Source organism: Calypte anna, chromosome 1 (genome assembly GCF_003957555.1).
Source record: "Calypte anna isolate BGI_N300 chromosome 1, bCalAnn1_v1.p, whole genome shotgun sequence".
NCBI lineage: Eukaryota > Metazoa > Chordata > Aves > Apodiformes > Trochilidae > Calypte > Calypte anna.
In genome coordinates, this window is record NC_044244.1 from 140,482,748 (window position 1) to 140,497,874 (window position 15,127).

The 15,127-nt window shown below is 38.2% G+C and overlaps 1 protein-coding gene across 4 annotated transcripts in view; it reads right to left on the reverse strand.

Moving 5' to 3' along the window:
* Positions 1 to 2,772: 2,772 nt before the first annotated feature.
* ARHGEF7 (Rho guanine nucleotide exchange factor 7) overlaps positions 2,773 to 15,127 on the reverse strand; it is a 123,848-nt gene continuing 111,493 nt past the window's right edge. For all 4 annotated transcript variants that reach the window (XM_030446884.1, XM_030446910.1, XM_030446903.1 and 1 more), the window contains 3 exons: positions 9,115 to 9,214; positions 8,433 to 8,487; positions 2,773 to 5,912 (listed from right to left, as the gene is read on the reverse strand). In XM_030446884.1, coding sequence (XP_030302744.1) covers positions 5,790 to 5,912; positions 8,433 to 8,487; positions 9,115 to 9,214 — 278 coding nt within the window. In that variant the 3' untranslated portion in view covers positions 2,773 to 5,789. The remainder of the gene's footprint in view (positions 5,913 to 8,432; positions 8,488 to 9,114; positions 9,215 to 15,127) is intronic.

Here is a 15,127-nt window from a genome sequence, read left to right on the forward strand (position 1 = left end):
AAGGAGATCAGGTTGGTCAGGCAGGACCTGCCCTTCCTAAACCCATGCTGGCTGGGTCTGATCCCTTGCCCATCCTGCAGGTGCTGTGTGATTGCACTGAGGATGATCTGCTCCATAACCCTGCCAGGCACTGAGGTCAGGCTGACGGGCCTGTAGTTTCCCGGGTCCTCCTTCCGGCCCTTCTTGTGGATTGGCGTGACATTCGCCAACTTCCAATCGTCTGGGATGTCCCCCGTGAGCCAGGACTGTTGGTAGATGATAGAGAGAGGCTTGGCAAGCTCTTCTGCCAGCTCCCTCATCACTCTTGGGTGGATCCCATCCGGTCCCATAGACTTGTGGGGGTCCAAGCAGCTCAAGAGGTCACTGACTGTGTCCTTCAATATTACAGGGGGGCTGTTTAGATTTTTATCACCTTCTATAGGCTCCAGAAGCCTGCTGTCAACAGGATAACCTGTCTTTCTGTTGAAAACTGAGGTAAAGAAGGTGTTAAATACCTCAGCCTTTTCCTCATCTTTGATAACTATATTCCCACCCATGTCCAGTACAGAATGAATGTTTTCCTTGCCTCTTCTTTTGCTATTGATATATCTGTAGAAGCATTTCTTACTGTCCTTCACAGAAGTAGCAAGATTCAGTTCATGTTGTGCTTTTATCTCTCTGATTTTCTTTCTACATGATCTGACTATATTCCTAAATTCCTCTTGAGAAGTTAGCCCTTTTTTCCATAATTGATAGGCCCTCTTCTTAATCCTAATTTCTTTCAGAGTCTCCCAGTTCAGCCAGACTGGTTGCCTTCCCCGCCGGCTTGCCTTCCGGGACTCTGGGACAGCCTGTTCCTGTGCTATCAGAATATGCTCTTTGAAGTATGTCCATCCCTCCTGGACCCCTCTGTTTTCAAGGGCTGTTTCCCAGGGTATACTCTGAACTAGTCTTTTGAATAGTCCAAAATTTGCTCTCCGGAAGTCCAACACAGAGGTTTTACTGACAACCCTCCTTGTATCCCTGAGTATTGAAAACTCTATTATTTCATGACCAACAGCTGTTCCATCCTTTCCCATCCATCTTGCCCTGTTAGAGCAAAGGTGTTCCCTGCAAGTGGGTCAAGTGAAGACACCTAAATTTCTGTCCTTACTGGGCATACCAGCTCCAACGGGATGTAAAGCAGATACACCTCAGCCCAAATAGTAGTGCCCCAAGGAACCTGCAAGAGTGCAGCAGTGAGGAGAAAGTGTGAGAAGCCTCCCTGTGAACACCCAGGCCTCAGAGGGAGGGGAACGAGGTGCTCAAGACTGCTGTGCAGCCCCTGAAGAGATCAATAGTGAAGCAGTTTGTGCCTCTGCAGCCCCCAGATGTCCATGCCAGAGCAGATACCACCTGCATCTGGCAGAGCAACCCATGCAGGAGCAAGTGCAATGAAGGCAGAAATCTCACACTGAAGCAGGTTAATCCTGAAGGACTGCAGGACATGGAGAGGACTCACACGGGAGCAGGGAACAGGATGAGGAAGAGGAAAGAGGAACTGTCATGGACAGCCTGCAAACCTTTGTTCCCCACTTCCCACATGCTGCTTGGTGATGGGGAAAGGGGAAGATGGGCACATCAGAAATCTGAAGGAGAGAAGTTCAAACTGGGAAGAAGGAACAGGCTAAGGGAAAGGTGGCACAGTGTTTCCCATCTGTTCCTCATCATCCAATTGTATTTTCAAATGGCAAGAAATTAATTTTCCCCACAGTCTGCTTTGCCCATGATGACAATTGATAGGTGACATCCATGCCTTTTATCTCAGCCCACAAGCTTTTCCATCTGATTCCTTCCTACATCTTCTGCTGAGGAAGAGGAAGCTGTAAGACTGCAGCTGGGTGGGATTCTGGCAGCCAGCCAGGGCCTACCCACCTTAATAAAAAAACACCCAAAATTCACCAAAATACTTAATAATTGCTAATATTAAGGTAAAAAGTAAATGACAGTTTCAAATTGCTTGAAATACCTGTCTTCACAGTGATGAACCACAAGAAAAGCTGGAAAATGAGATTTTTTTTTCCTGACAGATGTTATCAAGAGCTACACTTAAAGCCCCCTGCTCTTTGAAAAGTGACCTCCTTGCTAAACTAAGCTGGAACAGACGTATTTCACACATAAATGTGTTATTAACAGTTATTTAAATCTTCAAATGTCTTGTCCAAAGACTGAAACCATCTTTCAAACAAATGACTCCCTACAACACTGTCCTTTACCCATTCCATCATTCTCCATAAACCAACACACTGTTCCTACCACACTTACCCTCCTCCCCTATTTCAGGTAGCACCAAATAATGTCCCTAATGATACACACTTATTACAAACTTCAGGTCTATCCAGATAAATCAGGCACGTAGACAACTGTTTTATTTATACATCTATTTGATTTTCTAGTGTTCCCTGCTTTCTTTTCATTATCTTTTGTCTTTGATCATCTTCTCTCTCTCTCTCTGATGTTACCCTAGCAGGTCAGGTTGGCAAAGAAAAGGGAAAATTCCTCAATGCAAGTCAGTTAAGATCCCACTTCTCACCCCCCTAAACAACTCCCGCTTTGGTTTCTTTTCAGGAATCTATTTGTTATTACTAAAGAAAAAAAAGCCCAAACAAAACACCCACCACAAAAAAGCCCTTTCAATACAGTATGCCAACTATTAAATACAAGAGGGGTTTTTTTATATGAAAGGAGAAAAAAAAAAAAATTTCCTTCTTGATCTCATTCCCCACAGATGAAATCTAAGACTTCATAGGGTGGAGGAAAAAAAAATCATGGTTTAATTACAACAATGTAGCATAAACACTTTAGTAGTCGATACCAGGTTATTATTGTGATGTCTAAACTAAACTGGAGTTCTCCACAGACACCGTAAACAGACACTCTAAATTCCCTAAATGATTGGCATGAAGAAGGTTTATACAAAGGCAGTCAGTTGTTTAATCTTTTAAGATAATCATGACATGGTGAGACAAACACGCATACATCAGTAAGTACAGAGAAATGTTATGCTACATTTTGGACAGTTCAGAACTGAAAGTGCTTCACATCTATAGGATAAGAAATGGCTTCATCTCCTCATCCCTAAATGATGAGAGCAAAGAAATAACCCTTTAAAAGGTTAAATAAACAGTGCCCCATTTATCCATGCTTATAGAAAGTTTCCAACAATTCAGAAGGTCTATGGTGAAATTTACAATCTATATACAGTATAACAAATTGTCAAAGAAAAAAAGTTATGCTACCCCTTGGTTCCCAAAAGCCTGAAATTCACTTTCTGCACTAAAGACAAAAGCTACCTACAATGTTAGGTGAAATTTTTTTTCCCTTTTTTTTTTTTTTTTGTAAAAATTAGTTATCTCAAATCCACCTTTCATAAAATCAGTCCCTAAATCCTTGGTCATATTTAAGAACTGCTCAACCCCAGAGTGTTTAAGGCATGTTTATCAGATGTCAGTATAGGGGTACTGTCAGAAATTAGAACAATCACAGGTACTACGAGTCAGCAAATTTACACAGCAATGCTACTCTTAACAATGTATTGTAAAACAAATTGCTATGATGGAAGTTGTTCCTGAGTTAAAATTTGCTATGTACTGCTAAGATTCATGTCTTCCTTTTTATACTTCTTCCTCTGGAATGTCCTTTCACAAATGCTCAGTAGAAAATTAAAACTCAGTCTGAAAATAGCCTGCACATTAGAAAGTAAAAATGTAAGTAAAATTTTAGTTATATCCGTGATCCCAAACACCAGTTTAGCAGAGTTGCTATGACTATGCAGGATTTACTATCACTTAGCTTTTAGCAAGAGTATTTACTAAATAGGAAGATAATTATAAATGTCAGTCCAGATTTTTGTGCAACCTGCAAACAACAGGAAAAGATTTTAGTATCAAGAATGTTCATGGATGTAAATTCCTGTGAATATATGCAACACTTCAATTGTAGATAGCTTTAATTTTCTTTTCCAGTCTGTTCTTTTAGAATTAAGGAAGATAGCTTTAAATTGTTGGAACACAAATTAAAATATCTACTAATATATTTAGCTTTTAAAGTCAGACAACTAACTGCTATTCAGATTATTTAGTATCCATTCCCACAGAATTGTTTCTTAAATATGTAATAATTGACATTCTTTCCTATTTAAAAGAGCTGTTCTTGGCTGAGAAAAGTGGTATCTTTAAAAACAGATTTTTTTACTAGATTCAAAATGTGCATGACAATTCCTACCACTTTAATCATCCTGGCTATTAAAGTTCATATAAATATTTGCTCAAGCCCAAGCACTAAATTTAATACCAGTTAAAGGGCACTTAAGATGACAAAAGATGTGACTCTGGTCTGTGCTATACCTGCAACTTCTGACTGTAAACTGAAGAAAAACCCCTCAGAAGATTGCACTATCTGGAGTTTGATCCAAAGTATGCCAAAACCAATTAAAACACATACAAATGAGCTTTAATGGAATTAGTAATTTAAGTGCTCCAACTGAAGTTCACCATTTGCAGTGATGTAGCATTTCCTATTTTTAATACAAGAAAGGACTGTAGTAATTGCACCTATCAGACTAGGGAATAAATGTTCATTTATATATTTCCAAATGTCAGCAGTGCAAATTATGAATTACAGTATGATTTTTAAAAAGAATCTTATTTCCAGATTTTCCACTTAAATCCTACTAGGACAGAGACCAGCAACACACTGAGAAAAAAAAGGGGTAGGAAAGGATTGACTCTGCTTCCACAGTCTGGGAATTCCAAACAGAACCTTACGTAGTGGTACAAAAACAAAGCTCTTGGCCTAGTCCACGTGTCTTATGCACAAGGGTTAGCAAAAGTTTAACTGTTGTGACCATGAAATATAAATAGCAACAATTCATTCACAATATTCTGGATTAGACTGATTTTTTTTTTTTTTACCTTAGCAAACTGCATGATCCATTAAATTATCACCCAGCTGTATGTTTAAGCACAACCATAGAAAATGTAGTACATAAACACCTAAAAATCACAGTCGTAAAAAGCAGGCAAGTACATCAGTCTTTTGGTGGCCAAAGCACAACAGATTAGTCTGCCAAACAAATGGATGTGAAGGTAAATAATGGGCATTAATTTTGTTAAAAATTGTTTCTACTGTCAATAAACTGCTTTCTGTATTTTAATACTGTTCCTAAAGACTTGTAAACTGTTTAAAAAGGTATGCAGAGACATAAATAACAGTGAAGGATTTAAATACAGTGGTCAACAGGAAAAATAGGTTTTAAATTTGAATGAATGATGAGTGGGTAATTTGGAACAAATCTTTAATTATCTACAAAGAACGCCGACCTTTCTTAGGTAAGACAGTACTGCCACCATTTCTAACACTTGTGACCATTATAACAACGAGAGAAAAAAATAACATATCAGCCCTGATACATCAATCACATATGCATTCAAAATTACAGATATTTACAAGAAAAATATATATTTAATTAAAAAGCCACTGAAAAACATGGACTTTTAGTCAGGTGCTGCATTTCCTGCAAAATGAGGTAATTTAGATGCAAACAAATTAAGTTTAGTAGAGTTCAGGATCCACAGTCTCCACACTTAAGAGTACAGATTGCTTCAGTAAATGGCTTGACTGTTTCTCTATGTTCAGAGCAAGAAATCACTAGATCCAGTTAAATCCTGTTTTGTAGTGCTCTTGATGCAACACTGACTAATGTCAGAAGGCTTCCCAGCTCAGTTTTACAACTAGTCTTTCAATAGAAAGAAGAAAAAAGAAAAAATTAGTTATAAGTTGGTTTCATCCCAAGATGGATCATTCATGTTCTTTAGAACTTTTCTAACAAGCTTCTCCAAGTCTTTGCGAGCTCTTTGTTCCTCTTCTAATGATTTCTTCATCTTTTTGTTATCCTGTTCGATAGAAACAGAAGTATTAGTGGGTTTGGGGGTTTGTTTTGTTTTGTTTCTCTTCCAGATCTTTTCTGACCACACATACATTGTCTATTACAAATTCTGAAGGCTCTTCTCAGTAAGACTGGTATTAGCTGTTCAAAAGCAAAGCCCTCTATTAAAATTTTACAAGTTATCCATGGTTACTTCACACAGTGCAACAAAACCCACCGAATGGAAACTAAGCTTTTTCCTTTTTATACTTGGAATAATGCAAGTGCTAGTAACAGATGGCCAAATAATCTTGAATTCTGCTCTAATCTGAGCAATAAAGAGTGGAATTTATTTTTTGTTAATGGAGCTGGGAAATGGAGCAATAAGAAATATTTCCCTCTAGAAGCCTTCTCTGTTTATAACTGGTTTCACAATCTCAGAAACACTTCTTAAAGCACAGTGCAAATTAGCTTGCTTCAGTAGGAAAGGAAGTAGTTGAAAGAAATATCTTGAAAACCATCGTGTTCTCCAGAAGGTGATTTGTGACTCAATTTTAAACCAGACAGATGACTACCAACAGTCTTAAGGGGAGTCTTCAATGTCAAGGCACACCACCACTCTGCATAAATAATGAGTCAGTTCTCATTAGGTAATACTGAAATACCATGAAAAACAGGACCATATGGGTGTCACTGACCAAACCACAGGAATGCTTACACTGTTAAATCCTGTTAGAGGCCAAAGTGATGCTGGCAGTGGTGGGAAAGCAACCAGAAGATAAGACAAGATGATATTAAGGCCCCAAGACAAGAAGATGACAGGTGTTTAACAAACAGGTCTGCAATCCAAGCATCCCACAGGACTTCCATTGGCTGTCATTTAAAGACATTCCTAGAAAGATGGGATCAACAGCTGCTCCCTCCCTAACTCCATTCCCTCACACTTGCTGAGAAACTCAGGAATTTCATTCTTTTCCTGTAGGTAAAGATTTAATTTCTTTTCCTTTATTTATTTACTGCCATCTCAGCACTATTCAAGTGCAGTACCTGAATAACCTACAGAAGCTCCTGCAGGAGGGGTCCCACTTTATGTGCTAACACTCCAACCAGGAGTCCAGGGTCTACACCAACCAATGCACCACATGTACTCACAGAGAACATTTATCCACCAAGTGCTTGGTCACCTGGGACCTCCCCAGCTCAGGGATTATTTCTGCCACTTCTCCACTTGGCAACAGCACAGTTTCTAAGCTGAGTTATCTGATACACAAGAAGGCTTTAATAGGTCTTGGCTTTGGAAGATTTTGAAGGCACTTTCTATTTGGAAAGGCACCAGAAAAAAGAACTACTGCTTGAAGCTCAGAAAGTGAGTTTTTGTTTAGGGTCCCACAAAGATCTGTCAGGCCTCAGTGAGGCATCATATTAATCCTTGGTACAGAATCAGCCAGGCCACAGGAGTATTGTACCCCACAGGAGTATTGTACCCCACAGGAGTGGGGTGTCATTGCTGCTTGTATTAATTGTATTTTTTAAAAAAGAAAAATTTGCATCAAACCTGGGGTACCCATGCTTTTTCTGCCGAAATCAGCAAAAAAAGTATTTAAATTCCAGCTGCTCCATGTCAAGGAACATGCACCACATCCTTAGAAATACTGGGCATGCTTACAGATAAACAAAGAATCTATATTCATGTTTATAGCCCAAAACCTACAGTAATTTGAATACTAATCCATTATACTTTAACAAAGAAGATTTCATCTGACTTTTAGTCACAGATATGTTAAATTCAGTTAGCATATTCACACATTGCAAAGTGAGGATAATTCAATGTCTTTTCGCCTACACATCAAGCAATGACTCCCTGCAGCAGCATTAATATAGTTCAAACAGTCTGTGTCCTGACAAGAAAACCCTGGTATTTTTTAAACATCTCATTTTGAATATTTAAAACAAGCTTAAACACCAGTTGCAACTTCCATACCAGCAACTCAGGTGAGATCTTGCGCAGTTCTCCCATGTGAGAAAGAAGCACCCTAAGCTAACCTGAAGCCCTCACTCAAAAAAGGCCACATCATCACCACTGAAAAGGACTCCCACTGGCCAAAATGAAAGGTTTTAGGAACAGTCATAAGAGGTGTTCAGGTTACTGAAAGACTATAAAGGCCTAAATATACCCAGACATTCATACTACTAAAATTATACATTCCAAGAACAGGTATTTCACACTCTCTATGACTTTATTTGGGTGGTGATACAGCAGAAATGAATTTCTTTAACACCTTCAGCATTTCAGAAGTTGTAACATCCAAAACTAAATCAAACACAGCTTAGTAAATTACTTCAGAGAGAGGATACTTAATGCTCTTCTCAAATACTCCAAGGACAGATGACAACCACAAAAGAGGGTGTTTTCTGTTAAATGGGGATGTTTTACTTTTACAAGTGAATATACTCAAAAATTCAAGTTCATTCCTGTCAAAATAAATCAACTGACAAGCCCTAAGTTTTCAACTTGACATTTATATTAATATGGAATCAAGTTACCAACCTGTCTTAGCTCCTGTACTTCATCCTTTAACGCATATACTGTGTCAACAAGACTTCTAAAATGAAAAAAAGATTTGTTACAGTTTTCAGGCAATATCTGAATCTATTATTAGACTAAACTGTTCAACCACATGCATTAAAGAAAAAAACCAAAACCCACAGCTAACAGCCTATTTCAAACTTCAGCTTAAAAACTGCCTATCTTCATTTATGTTCAGTAAGGCAGTTAAGTTCAGTAAGATAACAGTAAGATCCTGTCATCAGCTTCTGTGACAGGAGACACCCTTCAATGGGTCTATACTGGTTTCCATATTACAGCTTTCAGTAACAGAGCTGTATTTCTAACATAACCCTTACCAAAAAAATACAATAATGCCACACACTAACTAGAAAGATGACCCCAATTTAACACTGAAATCCTACTGCACTTGAAAAAACTATTTACAAGTGAAAATTTTCACTTCTTGGCAAGGAAGGAGTAAGTTGCATAGTGTATACAAATAAACCAGACTACAAGCATTTAAATGAAAGCCAACTGCACCTAAAGGACTGGCAGCATACTCCAAGCAGCTGTTCCCTACAACAAATCTACTATACACACACTACTGTACTGGGAGATGGGAGGAGAAAGAACAGTGTGAAGTTTACTGGTTTAATCCATCATTCATAAAATGTTCTCTTACTTCTCTTCTATAACAGTCTGACCATTACTTTTAGTTTCTTCTACAATAATTTTTTCTTCTTCTGGAAGCAGGACTTGAGGAGCTGATTCTTTACGGGAACCTGTTGTAAAAATAAATCACAAAGTGAGCACCTCAAACACTGCTGGGGCACTGCAAAAATTATTATTTCATTCACTAAATCATAAACCTGCACGACCAAGCTATATCACATTCCACTTCCCCCTTCTCTCCATACACACAAAATTACTGAGATGTTTTTATCCATTTGAAACTACAATCTTACAACAAACAAAAAATTGGCTGACAATTCCTACCCTGCTGCTGACATAACTCCTGTGTCATCAGTGTGGATGCTGCACGGTGCACCATTCAACTACCAGCAAAAACTACACAAATTCACCACAACTGACTCAAAAAAAGATAGATGTGTTTAAGTAACAGCCACTTAAGCCTCAAGGACAGATCTTGATCTCACACTAATAAAAAAAAAAAAAACAAGGGATAATTTCACTCTAAAACTATTACTCTTATCAGTAAGGAGAAGAACAGTGATATCAAATGATAACAGCAATGGAAGAAAAAGTTAAAATCCCTTTCCCCTGAAACACTGTAAACAGCAGAATTCTGTGTGCACACACACATATGCATACATACACTCATATGAAGCTTTTTAGTCCCATAATAAATTCCTACTAAATGAAATACAGCCTTTGTATCTAACAGATGTTTTTAAAAGCACTTAATGGTTTGACAATAAAAATTCAACATCTTCATTCCAACATCTTCAAAACACTTCCCACAATCATTACAATTTATAAAAACAAGATAATATGAAGATACTAAAAAAGTAGCTCTGAAAAGAAAAATCAACAGCTCAGAGATGTGCATCCATTCATACATAATGTATGTATTCTAGAAATGTTATTTAATTATGCTGCAACAAATTACAAGCTTTTTCTTTTTTAAAGGCAGCCTGTAAATAAATTGCTGCTGAAGCAATTGTTCAGAATTCAAACACAGCTGATAAGGCATTAAATTTCTTGCATATTTTAACCAAGCTATCAATTTTAACAAAGTACACTTGGCCAACCAATTCAGTGCTGTGAGCTTTCATTAATGAATGTCTTAAATCTAGTACAGTCTGAGGTGATAACAAGGTAATACAAGGTGAATGCCTGTCAGGAGAAATTAGTTAGCTCCTGCTGAACCACTGCTTTGTGAGTGCTTTTCTTTTATATTTCATGATAGAATATATAACCTAAACACCTACAAAAAATGAAAGAAATCAAGCTCACTGGAAAGTATGAAATTCCCTAACAGATACTGTCCTAAGTTCTGAACAATGAGCTTGTAGGGACCATAGTTTATCAGTGTATGTTAAGCTATTTAAACTACTTTAGTGAAAAAGGACAAACATCCTTTAATGAAGAAACTATTTCTTTAAGCTGCCAGTATATGTGATAGTCAAAACTTCATGCAATAAAGATAACCACAGATTTGAGAAGAGAATCTCATCCTTAAAAGCTTTAAGTTTTTCATGTACTGAGGGAAATTAAATCTTTTAAGGGTTACTACCTTCCCACTTACTTTCCAGGGAAGGAACAACCTATAAAACAGGTACATCCAAACTCTGTATAGAGCTCAAGGACATATCCCTGTTTGCACTGTCAGTCTCTAATTGTAAAAAGTTACCTTATGCTTATTTCAGTTAATTGGTTACTGCTCTACTTTATTAGCCCAGGAGGAAACACTAAACACTGAGCTAAATGTTATTTTAGGAATCAGCTGGCACCAGCTGCAGACAGATGACATTTCAGGTCTCTGTATCCCTGTGGAGCACCTCAGCCCAGCAGACACTAAGGAAGACCCTGCCACGTGTTTCCCACCCGTGACTCCCTTCAACCAAATGGAGCTGCACATTGTATTTATCTCTATACAGAGCTGCATCCAATTGCCTTTGTCTGCTGATAAGAGCTAACATGGGTCCTTGTAAAGCAGAAATAGGATGGAGCAGATAGCTTAAAAAAAAACAACCTAAAAGTCCCAGCTGTACAGTTGTATATATGCAGGGATGTAAAAGAGATGCTTACATCAGCATCTCCTGATGATGCACAGCACAGGGCAGTAAACACTTGGTACTGCTGAGACACAGAACACAGTTTCATTAAAAACAAAATGTCCACCAACACTGTACACACAAGGACAGAATAAACAGCATGTGCACACACAATGTAAAACTGGTGTCGTGAACACTGACCTTCTTGTGCAACAAAATATTAACTACTGTGGAATTCAGGACATCACGGGTTCCACCCCTTGCCCTCACGGCTCTGATACATTCAGTCATGCAACTTTCCCATTTGTGTCTCAGAACCCTTGCTGTTCTGCTCTGACCTTTGCTACTTGTGCAACTAACCCCACTTTTTCTTGTATCTTGGTCTATTTTTGGGGTAAGGCTTGTTTGTTGCATATTTGTTTTTCCTAAACCCCACAAGCACCTGCTAAGTACCAAAGGTACAAACACAAAGTGTATCATCCTGCAACAAAGGACCCTGTCATCAAATGAGTACATGCACAGTAACATGAGACTTGATGTATAAAGTCGCAAAGGCAAAAGAAGAGCTACTTCACTGTCCTGCTTATCTGCACCATTTATGCTAGAAGTTTTGTTTTTGTTTTTTTTTGGGGGGGGGGGGAGAGTACATTTTCTGTCTTGAATAGACTTCAGAGACACCCCGTAGCTGGGAAAGGCAATCACAGCACTATTCCCTAAATTGCACCTTGTGCTTCCACCAGGTTCTGTATCTATTCTCTATGTGACCATTTCCCTGCAGACCAGTTTAAAAGTTACAGCTTTAGGACATGGAGAGCTGTTTTATGGCACAGTGGGTATTTTATGCTGAACTGTACTAAAAGGATGGCCCAGGAATTTGCTGCAACTTAGATAATCTTAAGCACTTCTCTGACTTGTATGCCACATTTTTATGATGTAGTGCAGAAAAAGCAAAAGTTATTTCAGTTTACTGTATCTGCCATTCATCAATCCTAAACATGCAAGTTGCATGCTGAATTTTATTAAGAGACACTATTCTGTCTAATTCAAAGTCAAACAGGCCAAAACATAATGTTTAAATTGACCTCACACAACCCTGGCCTAAATTACCCTGAGACATCACAACTGGACTACTAAAAAACACCAAACAAGCAAAAAATGAAAACAAAAAAGAAAAAGCAAGAAAAAACATACACAGCTTTACAAACCATTATTTCATTATGGGGTTTTTTTGGTGTTTTTTTTTTCCCTAAGCTATTGATGGATGTAGGGTGTATGAAAGAAGAAAGGATATTTGGCAAACCCGGACAATTTCTTCAAGATCAACAAAGAAATGCTAAGGCTGGGTAGGCTGTCCTAACACTTCCATGAATAACTCCTAAAACCAGGGTCTTGGAAGAACGACCCTACTGTTCAGAAGTCTGTTGCATATTAAAATCAAAACAACTGACTACTATGATCAAGATTCAACCAAGTTTCCATCAACTAAACTCCATCTGAAAACAAAGGTATCTATATCTAGTACAACCCAGCCCTAGAGTGGAAAATAAAGAATTACAATGCTTTCGGCAATGCTGTAGCCTAAAGGGCTGGACCAGATGATCTTGCAGTCAATCCAATCTGGCATTCTACGATTCTGAATTTTAAGCTTAGCAACTTTAGCCTCAAGAGTACAGAAAGCATTAACATGGCCCAAGAGGCATTCAGAGCAGGGCTAAAGCCTTAGCAATATCCACTCTGTAATGTGGTGCAGTGCCCGAGATACCAGAAGAGGTCAGTGGGTAACAGCCCCCTGGCTTTTAGTTTTCAGTGCCTGATGCCCTTTACAGCCAAATCATTCAGCCACAGCAGCAGTTCTGAGCATGTCTGAAAAAAAGGAAAGCTGAAACCTGTTTGGATCTTGACATGTCTGAAAGACTTAATGGCAGAAGTTTACTTCATACCTGTCTCAAACAGAACATCACTCCTAGCCTGGGAGTACTGCTTTAATACCAAAACTGGAAAAAACTAGAGTGCAGCCTGAATTCCACAGGTTCTCAGTGATGTCTGCTTGCAAGCATAACTGCACAACCCCAGCCTTTTATTCACTCTCCACAAAATGGAGAGTGACATCTTAAAAACGAGTTAATACAATACCACGCCAGCTCCTGACAGAAGCCAGGCTTCAGAAAGAGCTGTGCTGGCAATCAGTCAGATCCTTCGTTCTGAGTCTTTTAGCAGACATACATGGAAGAGAGTCCACACATTTTAAGACAGGCAGACAGCAAGAGTAAGAAAGGGGATGAAATTCAGATACCTTTTTACTTTAACCAGATCGTAAGTCTCCACTTATGCTCAGAGACTGTGTCCATCCAGGAACCATTTAAGCCAATGGTAAAACAGAGGTGGGTTTTCTCATCATGTACTTTAAGTAGCTAAACTCAAGGTGTGAGTTGAAAGCCAGCCACCCCCAGTCAAACAAAAAGGGTTTCTCCTTCTAGCGGGCTTTTTGGAGAAGGCTCTTGCCTTCTTCCAGCAAATATGAGGGTCCTAACTTAAGGTATGAAAGTTAGACCTGTGTTGCAGGTGGTCAACTTTCAAAAATACATGGTGTAATTTGAGGCACTAGAAATTATTCTGTTTTCAGGTACTGCTATTTTATCACTTTTTCACATCTTTATTTTGATTAGGAGTGGTAAGAAGGGAAACAAGCCACAATAAAGGTACTAAATTAGAAACAGCATTTTAAAATATACTTGCTACTTAAAGCATTCAGTATTTCATCAGTTATATTTAAGATGTTAAAGTGATGAGTAGACTTGCCAAATTAACCTTCTTTCTCCCAAAATGTTTGATATAGCCCTTATACAGAGAATACTAAAAATGGTGCTTCTAGACCCTGCATGCACTAAAATTAAAGTACTGATAAAAAAATGCTTCATGTTACAGATCTGCCAAAGTCAAAGGGGAGCCCTTTAATACCTCCTAGAGGTAACAAATCAGAATGCAAACTTAAGTTTATGGTATAAAATCCACCTTTTTTTTTTCCTTCTTTTTTTTTCCAAATTATTAGCAGTAACTAAAAAAGGTCTTGGCACATAGTGTATTGGATTTTTTTAAACTAGCAGTAATACAAAAATAAGAAAAACCCCACATGATTCAGAGGACAGATCTATGCAGGTCACAGCAGTATGTTTTGACAAGTAGTATGAAAATAATTAAAGTGGACTGAAACACTCAACTCATGTGTAAGTCATACAAGGACAGAATGAACAGCTGAACAGACAGACCTCCTGAAGAAGTGGGGTATTTCTAAGGCAACATTTGGAAAGAGCTATCCCCACTGAACTTCCTGTTGCATTAATCAATACAAAAACTTCTAACCAGAGGGCTGTAGGGCTAAAACTAAAGTTGTTGTAGTCATAGCAAGAGAAAAAATAATTATGATCTTTTAAGAGTAGTAAGCAATCACTTCATTTGTTCCGAGGTAAACATTTTAGTACATATATTGGGTCACTGATTTTTAAAAATTCACTCAAATATGAGCATCTTTTAAATAGAAAGACTAAAGATAAATTGTTTTAAAGAGAAGGATGCTGTAATATTAAATCTTGAAAATACGCCTTGCTATCACATTCGTAAAATTTCTCTCTGGTAACAGGACCTGCAGAAGTAGGTTTAGATTGTTCCAGTAATTCAGCCCATACTTTTACACCAATTCAAAAAATAAAAAATAAGAAAAAAATCATGTAAGGAGACAAGGAGGCAGCAGAAGAACATTCTATAGACAGCAACATCTCTGAGTAGTTTGTTTCTTTTTAAAAGAGGTTACAGAAGGATACATACTTCACATTGCACTGAATTTCCCATAGTTGTCAACTACATTAAACAAAGAGTGCACTCTTATGTCAAAAATAGCTCTTTCACTTCAGCATCTGATTCCTCCAGAAGAACAGAGGGAGAGAAAGGAGGCATGGGGAG